The sequence below is a fragment of the Hemicordylus capensis genome, chromosome 6 (genome assembly GCF_027244095.1).
Source record: "Hemicordylus capensis ecotype Gifberg chromosome 6, rHemCap1.1.pri, whole genome shotgun sequence".
Taxonomy (NCBI): domain Eukaryota; kingdom Metazoa; phylum Chordata; class Lepidosauria; order Squamata; family Cordylidae; genus Hemicordylus; species Hemicordylus capensis.
This window is the reverse complement of record NC_069662.1, coordinates 160,868,596-160,886,766: the sequence shown is the minus strand read 5'-3', so window position 1 is coordinate 160,886,766 and position 18,171 is coordinate 160,868,596. Positions and strand designations below refer to the sequence as shown.

Here is an 18,171-nt window from a genome sequence, read left to right as displayed (position 1 = left end):
ATACATTTTGCTCCATAACTCCACTTCTATAAGGGCTAGAGCTTAGCTTTTTAAAAAAATGAAATCTGGGAATCTGGGGAAATTAATAGGACAGATCCAAAACCCGAATCGATTCGAATCGAATCAGCCGCGATTCAATTTGTACCTGAATCTAGCCAAAGGACCACAGGGGTGATTCATTTTGTCTCCGAATCACCCGAATCAGCTAGATTCGGGTACAAATCGATTTGTATCCAAATCGATTCGCACATCCCTACTCATTATTAGGTTCAAATTAAAAGTTATTTTAAAAGCTAAAAACTGAAAATTGTAAAAAACTAAAGAACCTACCAGATATAACAAAAAATAGAGCATTAAAAAGCCTCCTTAAAAAGGTGTGTTTTAAGTTGTTTTTTTAAAAACACTGAGGGAGGGGACATGGTGAATCTCTTCAGGAAGGGTGTTCCAAAGCTGAGGGGCCATAACTGAAAAGGTGCTGTCTCTATTTCCTGCCAACCGGATCTCTGTCAGTGGCAGGGTCATGAGCAGGACCTGGACAATGAGCGGAGGGCCCTGGCAGATTAATATGGGTGAACGCGCTCTGACAGGTACCCTGGCCCCAAGCCATGTAGATCTTTAAATGTCAAGACCAGCACCTTGAGTCTAGCCTAGAAGCAGACTGGTAACCAATGAAGCTGCCACAGGATGGGTGTGATGCTCATGAAATGACTTGCACCATGAGCATCCTTGAAGCAGCATTCTGAACCAGTGGAAGCTTCCAAATAGTCTTCAAGGGCAACCCCATGTAGAGCACATTGCAGTAGTCCATGTGACACCACCATACCTTTCTGATCCCATGTACCAGAGCCATGATTTCTCATGCAAACCTGTCCCCTGATTTAAGTTCTGGAAGTTCACAAGCTCCATTGTCAAAATAATTTTGTTTCTGCTTCTGAATTATCTTCATCTGCCTAAAACTCTGATTGCTGCTGTTGTTCAGCTATGGGCAAATTAGATCTAAGACACCTTGAGCAGAGCAGGAGACCAATCATGCTCTGGAAGAGTAATTCAGTAAATAAGTAACACCGTGTGTAAATCAGCACCACTGTCCAAGGTTTTCTTCAGCAGATCGTTTTACTGTCTGCACAGACTGTTCTGAAAGTTGGATGCTCACTAAAGATATGTGTAAGAGGCTTGAGGCTTTTGAAACATGGATTTATAGAAGAACGTTGAAAATATCTTCGGTAGATAGAGTCACCAATTTAGAAGTTCTGTGAAGAATGAATAAAAACATGGAAATTTTAAGAACAATAAAAGAAAGGAAACTGGAATATTTGGTAGGGGGTGTGCATTTTGGAATTTTCTTGTTTCGATTTGTATCCGAATTGAAACACCACCGTTTTGTTTTGTACCCAAATTCTCTGAATCCGAATCAGCCCTGTTTTGTTTCGTTTTTTAAAAAGGGTCCCAGGGCAAAAAGAGTGGGTGGTGGTGGTAGTGTCAAATGGGTGGAAGCTACCACCCAAATTTCAAAGGAATTAGGCAAAGGGCTGCTTTTTTGTGAATTTTTTAAGTTTACACATCTTTAAGAATTTTCCCATAGGGAATAATGGGGATTCCAGCAAATGTATCACTTCAAATCAAGGGGAAAGGGATGACCCAGAGCGGAGTGTGGTGGGTGGTAGTGCCCAATGGGGGCAAGGAAACTTCCAGAATTATCTCAAAATAGCAATAGCAATAGCACTTACATTTATATACTGCTCAAAAGAATTAGAAACATAGGAAACTGCCATATACTGAGTCAGACCATTGGTCTATCTAGCTCACTATTGTCTTCACAGACTGGCAGCGGCTTCTCCAAGGTTGCAGGCAGGAATCTCTCTCAGCCCTATCTTGGAGAAGCCAGGGAGGGAACTTGAAACCTTCTGCTCTTCCCAGAGTGGCTTCATCCCCTGAGGGGAATATCTTGCAGTGCTCACACCTCAAGTCTCCCATTCATATGCAACCAGGGCAGATCCTGCTTAGCTATGGAGACAAGTCATGCTCAACCACAAGACCAGTTCTCCTCTCCATTGGGCAAAGGGCTGATCTTTTGTGAATTGTTGAAGTTTATGTGTCTTTTAAGATTTCTCCCATAGGCAATAATGGAGGTTTCACCAGCCCCATAATTCCACTTGGGGAGCACTGGGGTTTCCCAGAGCGAGGGGTTGTGTAGTGCACATAGGGTGCCAACCACCTCCATACCCACAAGCCCTTGGGGTACTGGGTTTTGTGTTTCTGAGGTGTTCATTGTAGATTCTCTGGTAGCATATGAGATTTTCAGTGAAAAACAAGAATCCATTCTCATATGCTACCAGAGAATCTACACTCAGAAAACCACAGAAACAACAGAACCCAGCACCCCATGGGTTAGCAACCCTTCCGCTGGCCAATGTGGGGTCAGTAAAGAGTGGGAAGAAGCAAAAGAGCCAATGGGGAACAAGGAGAGAATTGTCAGCAGGTCAGCCCATGATTTAGGTCACCGATCAGAAGGCTGGAAGGGTGGGAAATTCAAAGAGATGTCAAACACAAAATGGAGACTGACTCAGAGATCACCACAAAATGGAGGTCCAAAACAACAAAACGTTTTGTAGCCGAAACAGGGACATTTTGTTTTGTATACAAAACTTTTGGATGTGGAAAATGGGTGTTTTGTCTTGTCTACAAAACACCCGAAACAGGCTGTTTTGGGTACAAAATGTTTTGTATCCGAAACGTTTCACACATCCCGAATATTTGGGGCATGTGGTGAGATATTGTCTTCTGCAATTAATATTGCAAGGGAAAATCAAGGGCAGGAGGAGGGAATGAAGAAGGAAAACATCATGGTTGAAAATCCGTAGAGACTGGTATGGTAGAAGCTCTGCATCACTAGTTAGAGATGCAGTGTCAAAAGATCAAACAGCCTTAACGATAGCCAACTTCCAATAGCAGAAGCAACCAATGAAGAAGACAGATTGTTCTGCAAGCCCGAGGAAAATTTAGGCTAGACATGGCATGGTAAAAGTCCCAGCCTGTGACAAACGGCCTGGCTGTGATGCCCTAGCCATGGTGCAGCACCACCAGGACAGTGGGTGATTCCCTAGCTTCCTCCCTGCCATATCCCAGAGGTGTCGTGTGCAGCCCAGACAGCTAGAATACTGTCATCAGCATGTTGGCTCGATGCAGCAGGCGCACGCTGATGATGTCCGACATGCGAAGCCATCTGAGAAGGCAGACTGCGGAAGTGGGGATGGGTGGGAGGAGGTTGGGTCAGGTGGTGGAGCACGGAGGGGAATGGGTTCATAAAGCAATATGGGGTAGAGCAAGGAAGAGTGGAGCCTGGATGTCTGGACTGTAAACCAGCCTTTAAAGAAAGCTGTAAAAGGCTAGGTTTTCATGGCTCAGATAATTCTCCACCACCAGAGAGGAGTGTATCCAAATTGCACCACTTCCTCCCACTCGAGCAGGGCTGTGCCAGTTAGGCAGGTTGTCTATCACCAGGAGACTTCTCCCAGTTCCAGTCCTGCCTGCTCAAGAGACAGGAGGTTTTTTCCCATGGAGCTTCCTCCATTTAAGCTGGGTTTCATGATGGAAAGTTTTCTCCTTCTTCAAACTTAGGGCAGGAGGGTAGCAAACAAGTTTCTAATTTGGTTCAGCTTCTTCAGAGCAAATATTAGGCCCTCTGCTTGAGATCTGGAGTGGGCAAGCAGAAAACTGCTGGCTCTAGACAGGTTTCCTGCCAACAATGCCAGACCAGACCAGCGCTTCTCTCTCTTTGCAGGGGTGATACAGGGCTGCCTATAAAACTCCTTTTCCAGCTTCTCCAGACAGCACTACCTCTGCATTGTGGAGGAGGCAAGCAGATGCCTCTCAGAACCTTGTTTGCGTTCCTCTATCACTTCATCAGAGGCAGCAGCAGTACTCTTCAGTCCAGTGAGAGGAAGGGAGAGACCTTGCTCCTATGCCTCGTCCAACACCATAAATCAGGAAGACTACAGAGTAGGGCCTTGCCTCTCTGCACTAACTAATATGAAGGAGGGCCTGTGCCTGCAGTCCTTTCCTCTCCATTCCATTTTTAGCAGTGAAACTCAAGTTCATTCAGTGCCCCTAGGAGACCATCGGAGGCTATTTTGGATGTTTGTGATTCTGGGCAAAATTACTCTTGATTACTCTGCATCTCTCCTGCCTGCCCCTTCTGGTCTTATGCCAGTGGATTTAATTTATACTCTGCTGCTTCAAATTTCAAATAGAACTCTCTACCCACCCACCCCTTAGAGTCTCTCCACCCACATTTTTCCAAGGTAAAAAGGTAATTGTCAACAACATCTGAACAGCAGGTTGTTGGGGGGGGGGGGTTGGCGGGCGGGGGGGAGGGGAGAAAAGGTTGCCAAAAAAGAAGAATGTGCAGAATTAATTTCTCTTCCTCTAGTCTGCACTGTCATTGGGAGAAAAGGAAGAATTTCAGCCATGGCCACCAGCTGCTTTCTCATAAGAAACACAAGTGAGCAATGCCTACCTGCTCATCTGAAGTCTCTGAATGGGAGTCCTCCAACTTACAGGGATGTAGAGAAACGCTCTAAGAAATTCTCGTAAATTTATCCTTGGAAGAAACCCAGAAAATCCTAAAATGCCCATGAAATGAATCAATGAACCTTGAAAACCCAAAATGCCCATTCAACTGGAGTGGCTGCTACTGTGGCAGTATTTATTTATTTATTTATTCATTCATTTATTTATTCATTTATTTCTATTACCATATTTTTATACCACCTGATGTGTACACCTCTAATTTAAAATAATATTTAAAGATCAGCACAGATTAAAATACACAAAACAATTAAAACAGTAACATAAAACAGAAATAAAAACAGTAGCATTAAACAGTTATTAATACAACTTATTAAAATTAATTCTAATTAAAAGCCAGTGGGAACAGGTGAGTCTTGAGGGTCTTCCTGAAAACAGATAAGGAGATGCTGTTATTTCAGCAGGGAGCATATTCCAAAGCCCCAGGGCAGGCACAGAGAAAGCCTGGTCCTGGGTCACCACAAAAAGAGCAAGTGGCAACCTTAACCAGACTTCTCCAGAAGATGGTATCGGGTGGCAGGGTTCATGACAAAGGAGGCGCTCTCTTAAATACCCTGGATGCAAGCCGTTAAGGATTTTATTTATTTATTCGATTTTTTTTTATACCACCCTTCCAAAATGGCTCAGGGGGATTTACAATTAAAAACAGAAACCATTAAAACCAATAACAATTAAAACAGAAATATAAATATAAACACCAATTAAAAACATCTTAAAAACAATTAAACTATCAGAACAATTAAAGCCCTGAAAACCAGGTTAGCATTAAAATAATTAAAACTAATTAAAAACCCTGAAAGGCCAGGACAAAGAGATGGGTTTTAAGGACTCTCTTGAAGGTCAGTAAGGAATTAAGATTGCAAATTTCTGCTGGGAGTGCATTCCACAGCTCGGGAGCAGCTACAGAGAAGGCCCACCTCTGAGTCGATGGTATTGTATAGGTAATAACCAGCACTTCTTATTTCACCTGGGAACATATCAGCAGCCAGTGCTGTTCCCTTAAAACCAGTGTTATGTGGTCCCTTTGAGTTGTCCCAGAGACCAATCTGGCTGCCGTATTCTGTACCAATTGTAGTTTCCAGGCTACGTACAAAGGCAGCCCCACGTAGAGTATTTAAGATAGGCAGAGCAGTTGTTTGGGCTTTAGTCTCTGAAGTGCCGTTCTTCTAAAAGATACTTCTGTGGAAGCAAAAGTATCTAGTCTGTAATGCCTGCTGAATGTAGAGATTGCCAAAACAGAACCTGGGAAAGAGTTAAAGACCCCTTTCCCCAGTGCTTCTGCAGCCCTTATATTCATAGCCTCCAAGACTGTGTTTCAGTTTTGTTTTTGTTTTAAATTTGAGAGAAGATGAATTGCAAGTCTCCCATATTACATTATTTAATGGTCCTGGCTAGTATCTATAGCTGTGATAATCAATTATGTTAAGAGGATGCTGATTTTTTTTATTTTGTTTTCATGTCTAGTGGTCTGATCATGACATCAGCTATTCTGAGACCAGCACAATAGATCAGACAGCTCCTGCCTGCCTTTTGCCTTCAAAAAAGAAGGAGCCTGAAGATTGTTTTCCGCAAGGTAAAAGACTGGCTTTCTTGGTGCAGAATTCAATTTTTTTTAAAAATTTGATCATTCATTTAGTTCTATTAAAGCCAACTTTATTTGGCAAATGTGCCAGAAGGTAAGTGCACAGTACAAGTGGAAATACAAGTCAGAGCCACTTCAGTGTGCCTCAAAGAACATATGTAGCCCTCGGAACTGTGGTATGATTTGTTTCTAATCTATTCACTTGAAAAACAAGTAAAATAAAGATAAAGTGTGCCATCAAGTCAATTTTGACTCCTGGCACCCACAGAGGCCTGTGGTTTTCTTTTGGTAGAATACAGGAGGGGTTTACCATGGCCTCCCTCCGTGCAGTATGAGATTATGCCTGTCAGCATCTTCCTATATTGCTGCTGACAAGTAGCATAGAGCAAAATAGGCAGGTGGGAGCACAAGTTATTTCTTCACCATAACCAGGCTCATGGACCCACCTGTTCAGAAAAGCCAGGGATGTTGATATTCTTGGGAGCCATTCTGTTCTCCAGTAGTGATCTACAAATATATTTGGTTGCACAAACGAACCCCCTCTGGAATGGTCAGCTCCACAATAAAGTTGATGCTATCAAGAAATTATATAATGTACACTTAAGCACAGAGTATGACAAGTGGAACAAAAATGATGCATCAGTTCAGTGTTAATAGTTCTGTCCTGTTGATTGACAGGAGAAGAACTTCCTTTTGGAACCTGCCTTCAAACCGTTTGTGGCTGCAAAGGGTATGTGATCACAAGTCAAGTTTTGTGATCAAGTGGTCACAACCAGGCTCCACAGGCACTCTTGCCACATTTGCAAATGGGGCCATGCAGCCCATTTGCAAGTAAACTTTGCCTGGCACCATGTTTGCAGTGTGACTGGGAGTGCCTCTCCCTACTTGCAAAAGCAAAGGAGCCATGCGGCTCCGTTACTGAGAAGCTTCAGCCAGTGTTGGGTTCCCAGCCTGGCCGGGAACGTGCGTCTCTGCCTTTGCAAGCAGGGAGAGGTGCTCCCAGCTGCCTTGTAAATGTGGTGCTGGCTGAAATTTACCTGGAGACAGGGCATGGGGCCCCATTTGCGACATGGCTACATCCCCTGCATTTACGTCAGATGCAGGGTGTGTGGCTGGGGTGGTAGGCACGAACCCTGGGCATGTCGACCTAGGTTCTTTCACACACACACCCTCGCAATGGTGGCTACACATATTTTCTTCCAGCCCAGGTTGCTCTCAACAGGGCTACCCTGCTTTTAACTGAGGGAGGAGGAGAGGATTGCTCTCCTACCTGTATAGATATTTACTTATTCGATTTATATACCGCCCTTCCAAAATGGCTCAGGGCAGTTTACAATAGAACTAAACCAATTAAAACCAATTAACAATTAAAATCAAAACTATAAAAACAAAATAAAACCAATCAAACATTCAAACAGCTAAAAATACCCTGGAAAACCAGGGCAAATATTTAAAACAATTTAAAACAGTTTACAGCAGTTTAAAAATCCAGGAAGGCCAGGCCAAACAGATAGGTTTTAAGGGCTCTCCTGAAAGACAGTAATGAACTCAAATTACAGATTTCTGCCGGGAGTTCATTCTACAGCCCAGGAGCAGCTACAGAAAAGGCCGGCCCACGTGTGAGTTGCCACCAGACAAGCTGGTGGTAACTGGAGACGGACCTCCTCAGATGACCTTAACGTGCGGTGGGGATCATGCAGAAGAAGGCGCTCTCTACGATAACTCTGACCTAAGCCATTCAGGGCTTTAACGGTAATAATCAGCACTTTGTATTTTAGTCATTCATTCATTCATTCATTCATTCATTCATTCATTCGATTTCTATACCGCCCTTCCAAAAATGGTTCAGGGCGGTTTACATAGAGAAATAATACATAAATAAGATGGATCCCTGTCCCCAAAGGGCTCACAATCTAAAAAGAAACATGATAGACACCAGCAACAGTCACTGGAGATCCTATGCTGGGGTTGGATAGGGCCAGTTACTTTCCCCCTGCTAAATAAAGAGAATCACCACATTAAAAGGTGCCTCATTGCCAAGTTAGCAGGGGTTCTGCTAACCCCAGAAATTTTGCCCAGAAACATATTGGCAGCCAGTGTAACTGTTTCAAAACAGGCATAATATGCTTTCTCCAGGAACCGTGGAAGGCCAGGCCAAACAGATAGGTTTTAAGGGCTCTCCTGAAAGATAGTAATGAACTCAAGTTATGGATTTCTGCTAGGAGTACATTCCATAGCCCAGGAGCAGCTACAGAGAAGGCCTGCCTGTGAGTTCCCACCAGACAAACCGGTGGTAATTGAAGACAGACCTCCTCAGATGACCCCAACATGCGGTGGGGATCATGCAGAAGAAGGAGCTCTCTAAGCTAACTTGGACCTAAGTCGTTCAGGGCTTTAAAGGTAATAACCAGCACTTTGTATTTTGCCTGGAAACATATCGGCAGCCAGTGCAACTGTTTCAAGACAGGCATAATACAGTCTATCCGGGTTACCCCAGAGACAAATCTGGCTGCTACATTTTGAACTAACTGAAGTTTCCGAACCTCGTACAAAGGCAGCCTCACATGGAGCACATTGCAATAAGCCTGGAGGTTACCAGCTGATGCACCACTGTTTTGAGGTCATTCTCTTCAACGAATGGGCACAGCTGTCAAATCAGCCTAAGCTGATAGAAAGCACTCCTGGCCATGGCCTCCACCTGAAATACCAGGGTGAGTCCTGGGTCCAGGAGTATTCCTTTTGGGAGAGTGTAACCCCATCCAGCACAGGAATATCTAACTCACCCCTCAGATTCGGAGCCCCCACAATGAGCACCTCCACCTTGCTTGGATTCAGCTTCAATTTGTTAGTTCTCATCCAGCCCATTACTGCCTGTAGGCAGGCATTTAGAGAATGAGTGCAATTTGCTGAAGATGGAAAGGATAAGTAGATTTGGGTGTCATCAGCATATTGATAACACTTAGCTCCAAATCTCTTGATGTCCTCACCCAGCGGTTTCATGTAGATATTGAAAAGCATTGGTGACAGAATGGAGCCCTGAGGGACTCCATATAACAGCTCCTGTTTTGAGGATGAACTGTCACCAAGCTCCACCATCTGGAATCTACCTGAGAGATAGGAATGGAACCACTGCAAGGCAGTGCCCCCTATCCCCAACTCCCCCAGGCGATCCAGAAGGATACCATGGTCAATCGTAGTGAATGTCGCCTACAGATCCAGATGATTCAGCAGAGTCACACTTCCTCTGTCGGTTCCCCGGTAAATGTCATCCATCAGGCCGACCAAGGCTGTCTCTCAACCCCAGAGCCAGCTCTAAAGCCAGTTTGAAATGGGTCTAGATAATCAGCTGCCTGGAGCTGGTTGGTCACCACCCTCTCAATCACCTTGCCCAACCAAGGGAGATTGGAGATTGGCCTGTAACTATTCATCGCTAAGGGGTCCAGGGAAGGCTTCTTAAGGAATGGTCTAACCATTGCCTCTATCAGACAAGCACCCTACCCTCCCTCAGCAATGCATTTATGTTATTAATCAGGCCACCTCCAGCAATCTCCCTGCTAGATAGAAGCAGCCAAGTCAGGCAAGGATCCAGAGAAAAGGTGGTAGGCCGCACCACCCCAAGCACCTTGTCCACATCCTCAGGGTCACAGATTGAAACTGATCCAACCTAATACTGCAAGAAAGATTGCTGGACACCTCCTCCATAGACATAAGAACAGCCCTGCTGGATCAGGCCCAAGGCCCATCTAGTCCAGCATCCTGTTTCGCACATTGGGCCACCAGATGCCGCTGGAAGCCACCGGCAGGAGTTGGGGGCATGCCCTCTCTTCTGCTGTTACTCCCCTGCAACTGGTATTCAGAGGCATCCTGCCTTTGAGGCTGGAAATGGAATCTAGTCCTCTAACTAGTAGCTGATGATAGACCTCTCTTCCATGAAGTCATCCAAACCCTTCTTAAAGCCATCCAGGTTATTGGCTGTCACTACATCTTGTGGTAGAGAATTCCATAAGCTGTTTATATGTTGTGTGAAAAAGTACTTCTGTTTGTTGGTCCCAGATTTCCTGACAATCAGTTTCATGGGGTGACCCCTGGTTCTAGTGTTATGTGAGAGGGAGATGAATTTCTCTCTATCCACTTTCTCCACTCCATGCATGATTTTATAGACCTCTTTCATGTCTCCCCGCAGTCATCTTTTTTCTAAACTAAAAAGCCCCAGGTGTTGTAGCCTTGCCTCATAAGAAAGGTGCTCTAGGCCCCTGATCATCTTGGTTGCCCTCTTCTGCACCTTTTCCAGTTCTACAATGTCCTTTTTTAGATGTGGTGACCACAATTGTACGCAGTACTCCAGGTGTGGCTGCACCATAGTATTGTATAAGGGCATTATAATATTAGCCATTTTATTTTCAATCCCCTTCCTAATGTTCCCTAGCATGGAACTGGCCTTTTTCACAGCTGCCGCACATTGAGTCGACACTTTCAACGAGCTATCCATCACAACCCCAAGATCCTTCTCCTGGTCAGTCACCGACAGCTCAGATCCCATCAGCGTGTACTTAAAGTTGGGATTTTTAATCCCAATGTGCATCACTTGACACTTGCCAACACTGAACCGCATTTGCCACTTTGTTGCCCACTCCCCCAGTTTGGAGAGATCCTTTTGGAGCTTTTCACAATCCGTTTTGGATTTCACTACCCAAAATCATCTGCAAATTTGGCCACCTCGCTGCTGACCCCTGCTTCTAGATCATTTATGAATAAATTAAAAAGCACTGGTCACAGTACAGATCCCTGGGGGACCCCACTTCTTACTTCCCTGCATTGTGAAAACTCTCCATATACCTACCCCTCTGCTTCTTATCTTTCAACCAGTTAGCAATCCACACATGTACTCATCCCCTTATCCCATGACTGCTAAGTTTCCTCAGGAGTCTTTGATGAGGAACTTTGTTGAAAGCTTTTCGGAAGTCCAGGTATACAATGTCAACTGGATCACCTTGGTCCACACATTTGTTGACACTCTCAAAGAACTCCAAAAGGTTGGTGAGACAAGATTTTTGCGGAAGCCATGCTGGTTCACTCCCAGCAGGGCCTGTTCTTCTATGTGCTTTACAATTTTTTTCATTTAAGATGCTTTCCATCAATTTGCCTGGAACAGATGTTAGGCTAACCAGCCTGTAATTTCCCGGATCGCCCCTGGATCCCTTTTTGAAAATTGGTGTTACATTTGCTACTCTCCAGTCCTCTGGTACAGAGCCCGATTTCAGGGAAAAGTTACCAGTGTCCCACTAGTTCTCACAGTTCCACCATGTTTCTGTTATGCCCACTATATCTATTTCTGCATTAGCAACCAAGCACTCCAGCTCACCCATATTGGCTCAGAGGCTTCTGGCATTGGCATATAAACACCTATATGCTGAATGTCTCACCTGATGTGTGCTATCTTTCTTTTGACTCTTTGACCAGCTGGCACAGGCTCCCGTCTGCTCTTTATGCGGTTCTGCTCTGTCCCCTTCTGTTTTATCTGAATCCTTTGCACCCTCACACTTTAAAGGATGGCTTTTGCCAAATGGGATACTGCTCAGTTCCCTTCAGCTATTCCCCAGGCGTCATTTTAAAAGTTGCTCTGCAACCTTTTTGATATTAAGCACTAGCAGACTGGTTCCATCTTGGTTCAAGCGCAGCCTGTCCCTTTTGTACAGGCCTTGCTTGCCCCAAAATGTATCCCAGTGCCTAACAAATCTAAACCCTTCCTCTCAACACCAAAGTCTCATCCACACATTGAAACTCCTCAGCTCTGCCTGTCTCACAGTACCTGCGCGTGGAACAGGTAGCATTTCTGACAATGCTACCTTGGGGGTCCTGGACTTCAAAATGCTACCTATCAGCCTAAATTTGGCTTCCAGGACCTCCCAACTACATTTCCCCACATCGTTGGTGCCGACGTGCACCACGACAGCTGTCTCCTCCCCAGCACTGCCTAAGAGCCTATCTAGATGCTGCGTGATGTTCGCAACCTTTGCACCAGGCAGGCAAGTCACCGTGCGGTCAACATATGGGTCACAAACCCATATCTCTATACCTCTAATGATCGAATCATCCACTACAAGGAGGCCCCCACCCCCTAGAGGAGTATCCCCTGTGCAAGAGGATATGGGCTCATCATCCATGGAAGGAGTCCCTTTTAAAGGAGCATTTCCCTCTTCCTCAGACAAATTTCCTCCTTGCCCAAGACCTCCATTCTCCCTGACAGCAGAGGAGCTATTAGCCCTGGAGTGGGATGCCTCTATCACGTCCCTGAAGGTCTCGTCCACATACCTCTCTGTCTCTCTGAGCTTCTCCAGATCCGCCACCTTGTTCTCAAGGAAACAAATTTGTTCTCTGAGAGCCAGGAGCTCCTTGCACTGAGCACACACCCATTACTTCTGCCCATGGGGCAAATAGTCATACATGTCGCACTCTGTGCAATACACTGGGACGTGCCCCCTCCCCTGCTGGCTATTTATCTTCATGCTGTTTTTGTTGGCTGTTTACAGTATTTAGAGAGAGTTTATTAGAAGGATAGGTCTCAGCTGCAATGGTCAGCTATTTAACAGTCCAAACAGCCTTTCCCAAGAATATGAGGGATATGAGGGAGGGATTTGTACTTACGTTCTCTTCTCCACCAGGCTCCTTGTGATCACTGGGGCTTTTTCCAGGATCCTCCACACACTTCCCGCAAAACTCCAATGTCCTGTTTGCTATCCCTGTTAGCTATGCTCTCGGGCCTTCACCTCTTATGTAGAGAGTAGTCTTCCAGCTGAGACACAGGATGTCATTCAAAGGAATGTGGGTCCTCCCCCAGCCCTAGCTCACTCCACCCCCTCCAGGCAGGGACAAACTAAAACACTGGAGCTTGCTAGCCCCGGCAAATGCTTGCCCTGGCAAATAACACACACCCATAATACAGAGGCGCTCTTGTGCCTGTATAATCATATGCAGCAGTAGTTGGCACTGCTGACATCTAGGGGTCACTGCATCAGGATGTGGGGAGAAAACAAGTTAGTGCTGGCTTCGGCAAGGTGCAAGGGAGCTGAGGTGGGTAATCACCCTCTGGAGTGTGCTGGGGGTATGTGTGGTGTGTATGCATTCTTTCTTTGTCAGGGCTGCAGGGCCATGGGTGAACCTGCGGACGCCATCATCACGGCTCCTTGTTGGAGCACACCCCTTCCTGCTGTAGCCTTCATCCCTGCCTTCCACTGTGGCAGTGGCATCAGGGTGCTCTGTTGCAGTGGTGTGTGCAGAGAGATGGGGTGGAGCAACAACCCCTGCTTGCTTTTGTGTTGCTTGTGAGTTCTACTTTTGAACCAGATTAGCAGAGATACAAGCCTCCTTCCAAAAAATGGATTCACAAAGGAACCAGTAGGATGAAGTATGCATTGCTGCTTGGTTGGTGGAAGCAAACATTGTTTCAATTCATCGTGCTAGAGTGAGTGGTGGGTGCCCGATTTGATTGGGGAGGGCACCCACAAGCATGCATGTCCAGCTGCAGAGCAATGGGGCTGCTGGTGTCCTCACCCATTTCCTCCGGGGAGCTTTTCTTTCCATGGTGGCTGGTGCAGGGAGAGTATGCTGCAGCTGGGTGCCCTGTGGAACAGCACCTGTGCTGTGCTCAGTCTTACATCTGCTAGTTCTGCCACTACCCTGCCATGCAGGTGTGCAGGTGACAACCAGAATGCACTGTGTGGGTTGTGTTTGCCTAATCCCACCTGGGACTTGTATGAGAGTAGTGTGTGACTGGACTGCCAGTCTATCTGTGTGGTACTAGATGTCCTTCCTTTCCTGTTGTCCCCATCCTGATCTCAGGGGTAGCTTGTAGGTCAATGCAGAGTTTTCAACCTTGGGAGTCAGGGAAGGGTTAACTGCCTCGTCATCTGTGGTTCCCGCCATACAGGCAACTTAGGGTGGAGCTGCAGCCTGGTGGGGTCTGACAGAGACACCCAAAATGATTTGGCAGGGCTGTGTCCACCTCCTCCTCCTTTATGGCCAATGGGAGCGCAGCCTCTGATGTCATTAAGTTTTTCCCCAGTCTGCTGGCAGCAAAAGTAATTCTGGGAAGACATGCACATCCTTGGAGAACTTGCCATGGAGTGGCATGGCTTGAAGCCGACAAGTTCAGCAGCTTCCTGGGTTTGTAGACTCAAACAATAGTGTTGCTTATCTGCTGCTGATGGGATAGCTGCTCATGTATCCTCCTACCCCCTTCGAAATGGCCTTGTGAACTCACCTACCGTACACACACCCTTGCTTTGCTATCATGCTTTCAGGATACTGGTAACATCTATGTTCTTTATTTCAGCCTTGATCAAATTATTCCCAAGTTGTGTAATAAGCACTGATACATTTCTAAGCAACAGGTGGTGGAACCTTAGAAAAACCTGCTACAAAATTATAATACACAGTTGGTTTGAGTCTTTTATCATATTCATGATATTGTTCAGCAGTGTTACTCTGGTAAGTGTATTTTAATATCTTCCCCAAATGAGAATATTATGGCTAATATCATTTTGTGGTTGGCCTTTTGGTCAATTTTTTTCCTTTGCTTCTTGGCTGCAATTTGTTTGATAGGAGAATAGGTGATACTTGTACTTGTTATTTAACCATTATGTCGAGCATATTCAGTGCTATGGATTAGTATGTATGTATGTATGTATGTATGTATGTATGTATTTATTTATTACATGTAGAAACTGCATAAATCTTGAGGCAGTGTACACAACATAAAACAAAAAAATTAAAACAATGTTAAAATCATATTTTTTTAAAAAAATAGTTTCAACAAAAACATTTCTAAAAATATACTTTAGCAAAAGGCCTGAGAAAACAGGTGCATCTTTAGTGAATTTTTTGAAGGCAGCCAGAGATGGAGAAAATCTTATTTTGACAGGGAGCATATTCCAAAGCCCTGGGACATCCACAGAAAAGGCCCTACTGTATCGCCACCAAACGAGCTGGTGGAAGCCTTAAACAAACTTCCACGTAGGGGTGTGCACAAATCAAGTTTTGTGATTCGATTTGAGCTCGAATCGAATCACAAAAATTCGAATTGATTCATTGAAAACAGCTGGCTTGGCTGACTGCCTCAACAAATCAACCTCTAATCACTCAAATTGATTTGAGTGATTCGAGTGCCATTTTGAGGCCCATTTTTTCTGGGGAGAGTTGGAAAAACAAGCCTCAAATGTTGCCATTTTTCCAGAGAGAGCAGGTCTGCCAATTGGGATTGGCAGATAGACCAGCCCTCCGCTCTGGACTTAGCGCGTCAGCCCTTCTTGGAGGACTTGTCTACCCGGATCGACCATTCCTCTAAGAACATAAGAACAGCTTTGCTGGATCAGGCTCAAGGCCCATCTAGTCCAGCATCCTGTCTCACACAGTGGCCCACCAGATGCCTTCAAGAAGTCCACAGGCAGGGGGTGAGGGCCTGCCCCCTCTCGTGCCATTGCTCCCCTACAACTGGTATTTAACAGAATCTTGTCTCTGAGGCTGGAGGTAACCTATAGCCACAAGACTAGTAGCCACTGATAGACCTGTCCTCCATGACTTTGTCTAAGCCATCCAAGCTGGTGGCCATCACCACATCCTATGGCAGAGAGTAATTAAGTTAATTATGCATTGTGTGAAGAAGTACTTGTTGGAACTAGATTTCCAAGCCTCCAGTTTCATGGGATGACCCGTGATTCTAGTGTTGTGAGAGAGGGAGAAAACGTTCTCTCTGTCCACTCTCTCTATTCCATGCATAATTGTACACACTTCTATCATGTCTCCCCATAGTTGCCTCTTTTCCAAACTAAAAAGCTCCAGATGCTGTAGCCTTGCATCATAAGGAAGGTGCTCCAGGCCCCTGATCATCTTGGTTGCCCTCTTATGCACCTTTTCAAGTTCTACTATTTATTTATTTACTTACTTACTTATCAAATTTATACCCCATTCAAACTTACGTCCCTGGGCGGCCAATTTCCTTCTTAAGATATGGTTACCAGAATTGAACACAGTACTTCAAATGTGGCACCACCACAGATTTGTATAAGGGCATTAAAATATTAGCTTTTTAATCTTCCCTTCCTAATGATTTCTAGCATGGTGGGCTGACATGCCAAGTCCGGAGCGGAGGGCTGGTCTACCCACTGACCCCAATTGGTAGACCAGTTCACTCCAGAAAAATGGTGCTTGAATCACCCGAATCGATTCAAGGTCAAATCGAATTGCACATCCCTACCTCCCCATAAGATTTCAGTAAGTAGTAGGATTCATGATAAAGGCGGCTCTGTATTAGAACCATGGCCAGGATTCAAGGAACCATACGGACTAGTTCAAAATCCCAAGGGGGCTTTGGACTTTGTTCCTTAAGCTACAGCTCTTTGTATAACATAGCAAACCACTTTTGAAATGTTTTAGAAATCATACTGGACACGACCATGCCCTCAGGCGCACCTAATGTGGCTCTTTGAATTCTGACCAAAATTAAATTTAATGTAATATAATAATTAAATTAAATTAGAGATTAAGTAAGAATAATTTACCTCTTTTTTTTTTAAAGGTCATTCATTTTGTCTGAAAACATAATTTTAGAGTGAATTTCAATAGAACCTGGTTAATCCATGACAAATAATTTTAAATCAAATTTCTACATTGTGGCTTAATAAATGGGTTTTCTTACATTGTCATGGAGAAGTTCAGTTAGCCTTTGATCATGGGAGCACAATCAGTTTTGAATGCTTCCATGTTTAACTTGAAGCAGTTGGAATAAGTCCCCAGTGAAAGCCAAATCAGTGCATTGCATCATATATCACCTGGCACACATTTTAAATATCTCACTACATAATTCTAAATTCGCACTTATTCTTGAAATTCTAGATCTTTGAAGATGTTTACCTCGAGGAGAGACCATTCATAAAAAACCTCTTGAAGTATGCAGATAGTTTCTTTTTCTACATCTTTTTCCTGGAGATGCTTCTGAAATGGGTGGCTTATGGCTTCAAGAAGTATTTCACCAGTGCTTGGTGTTGGCTTGATTTCTTTATTGTATGTGTAAGTATCACATTTAATAATGTTCTTCTGCATATTGCTGCAAAATTGTGTCATGAGTATTAAAAATAAAATTGCCTCTTCTTTCCTTTGATGCAGTTCTGGTCTAGAAAGTGATGACCTTCTTATCTGTAATCTTTTCACCTGAAACCCCATTTTTAAAAATATGATTTTGTTGAATAAGTTGTTTTTGTAGATCCAGTTGTTCTCTGTTCTTGATACATAAGGATCAGTGAGGGAATGTGTGTATATACATGAAATGAGTGAATTATATATCTGAGTTAGAGAAATAGTAGAACTAAGGAAGTATGTAAACAAGGCTACGTGGCAGCCTGTTTTCGGTTAATGATTGGAATCCTGAATGTATTTTCTAGTTATGACTTTCTACCCGATCATGATGAATTTTAAGATAAAAGTATGAAAACCCAGATGGAAAGTCAGGATGTCCTTCAGACCACCTCGTCTGACTCTGGGCAGCTTGAGGAAAGCTGTGGGCAAGATTCTGAATTCAGACCAAGCTCCTAGAAGATATCTTTCATATATAGTCCTATATTGTCCTTTGCAATATACTATTTTTTTAGTGCTTTGCCTCAAGATCAATAAGGACACAAAACAAACACAGCCTGTATGGTTAAATGGTGCAGCAAACACCCGGCCACAGCTTTATTAAATTGCAATGCAATAATATATGTTTACATAGGTTTTGTTTAATGGCACAAGTGCTACCTAGCTTATAGTATATCCCATAGGGGATGAACTGGAATTGATTCCTGCCGATGCTTGTCCGCCATGCCCTATCTGGATCTAGGTTACAAGATCCTGGCCCCAGAATCCCTCTGAAGAGCAGCGTTTGTGAAGGGACCAATGCAGGCTGTAGCTGCTTAGTTGCTGTTTGCTCCAGCCTCCTCACAAGATAAATGCCAAGCTAAAGATTGCCCCAA

The 18,171-nt window shown here is 44.4% G+C and overlaps 1 protein-coding gene across 17 annotated transcripts in view; it reads left to right on the top strand.

The window, feature by feature from the left end:
- The window catches only part of LOC128332064 (sodium channel protein type 5 subunit alpha-like), a 205,676-nt gene that overhangs the window by 139,841 nt on the left and 47,664 nt on the right, over nt 1-18,171 (top strand). For all 17 annotated transcript variants that reach the window (XR_008310543.1, XR_008310542.1, XM_053266305.1 and 14 more), the window contains 3 exons: nt 6,052-6,160; nt 14,502-14,656; nt 17,060-17,233. Coding sequence is in view for 15 of the 17 variants with exons in the window: in XM_053266305.1 (XP_053122280.1) it covers nt 6,052-6,160; nt 14,502-14,656; nt 17,060-17,233 (438 nt within the window). In the remaining 2 variants the exon portion in view is untranslated. The remainder of the gene's footprint in view (nt 1-6,051; nt 6,161-14,501; nt 14,657-17,059; nt 17,234-18,171) is intronic.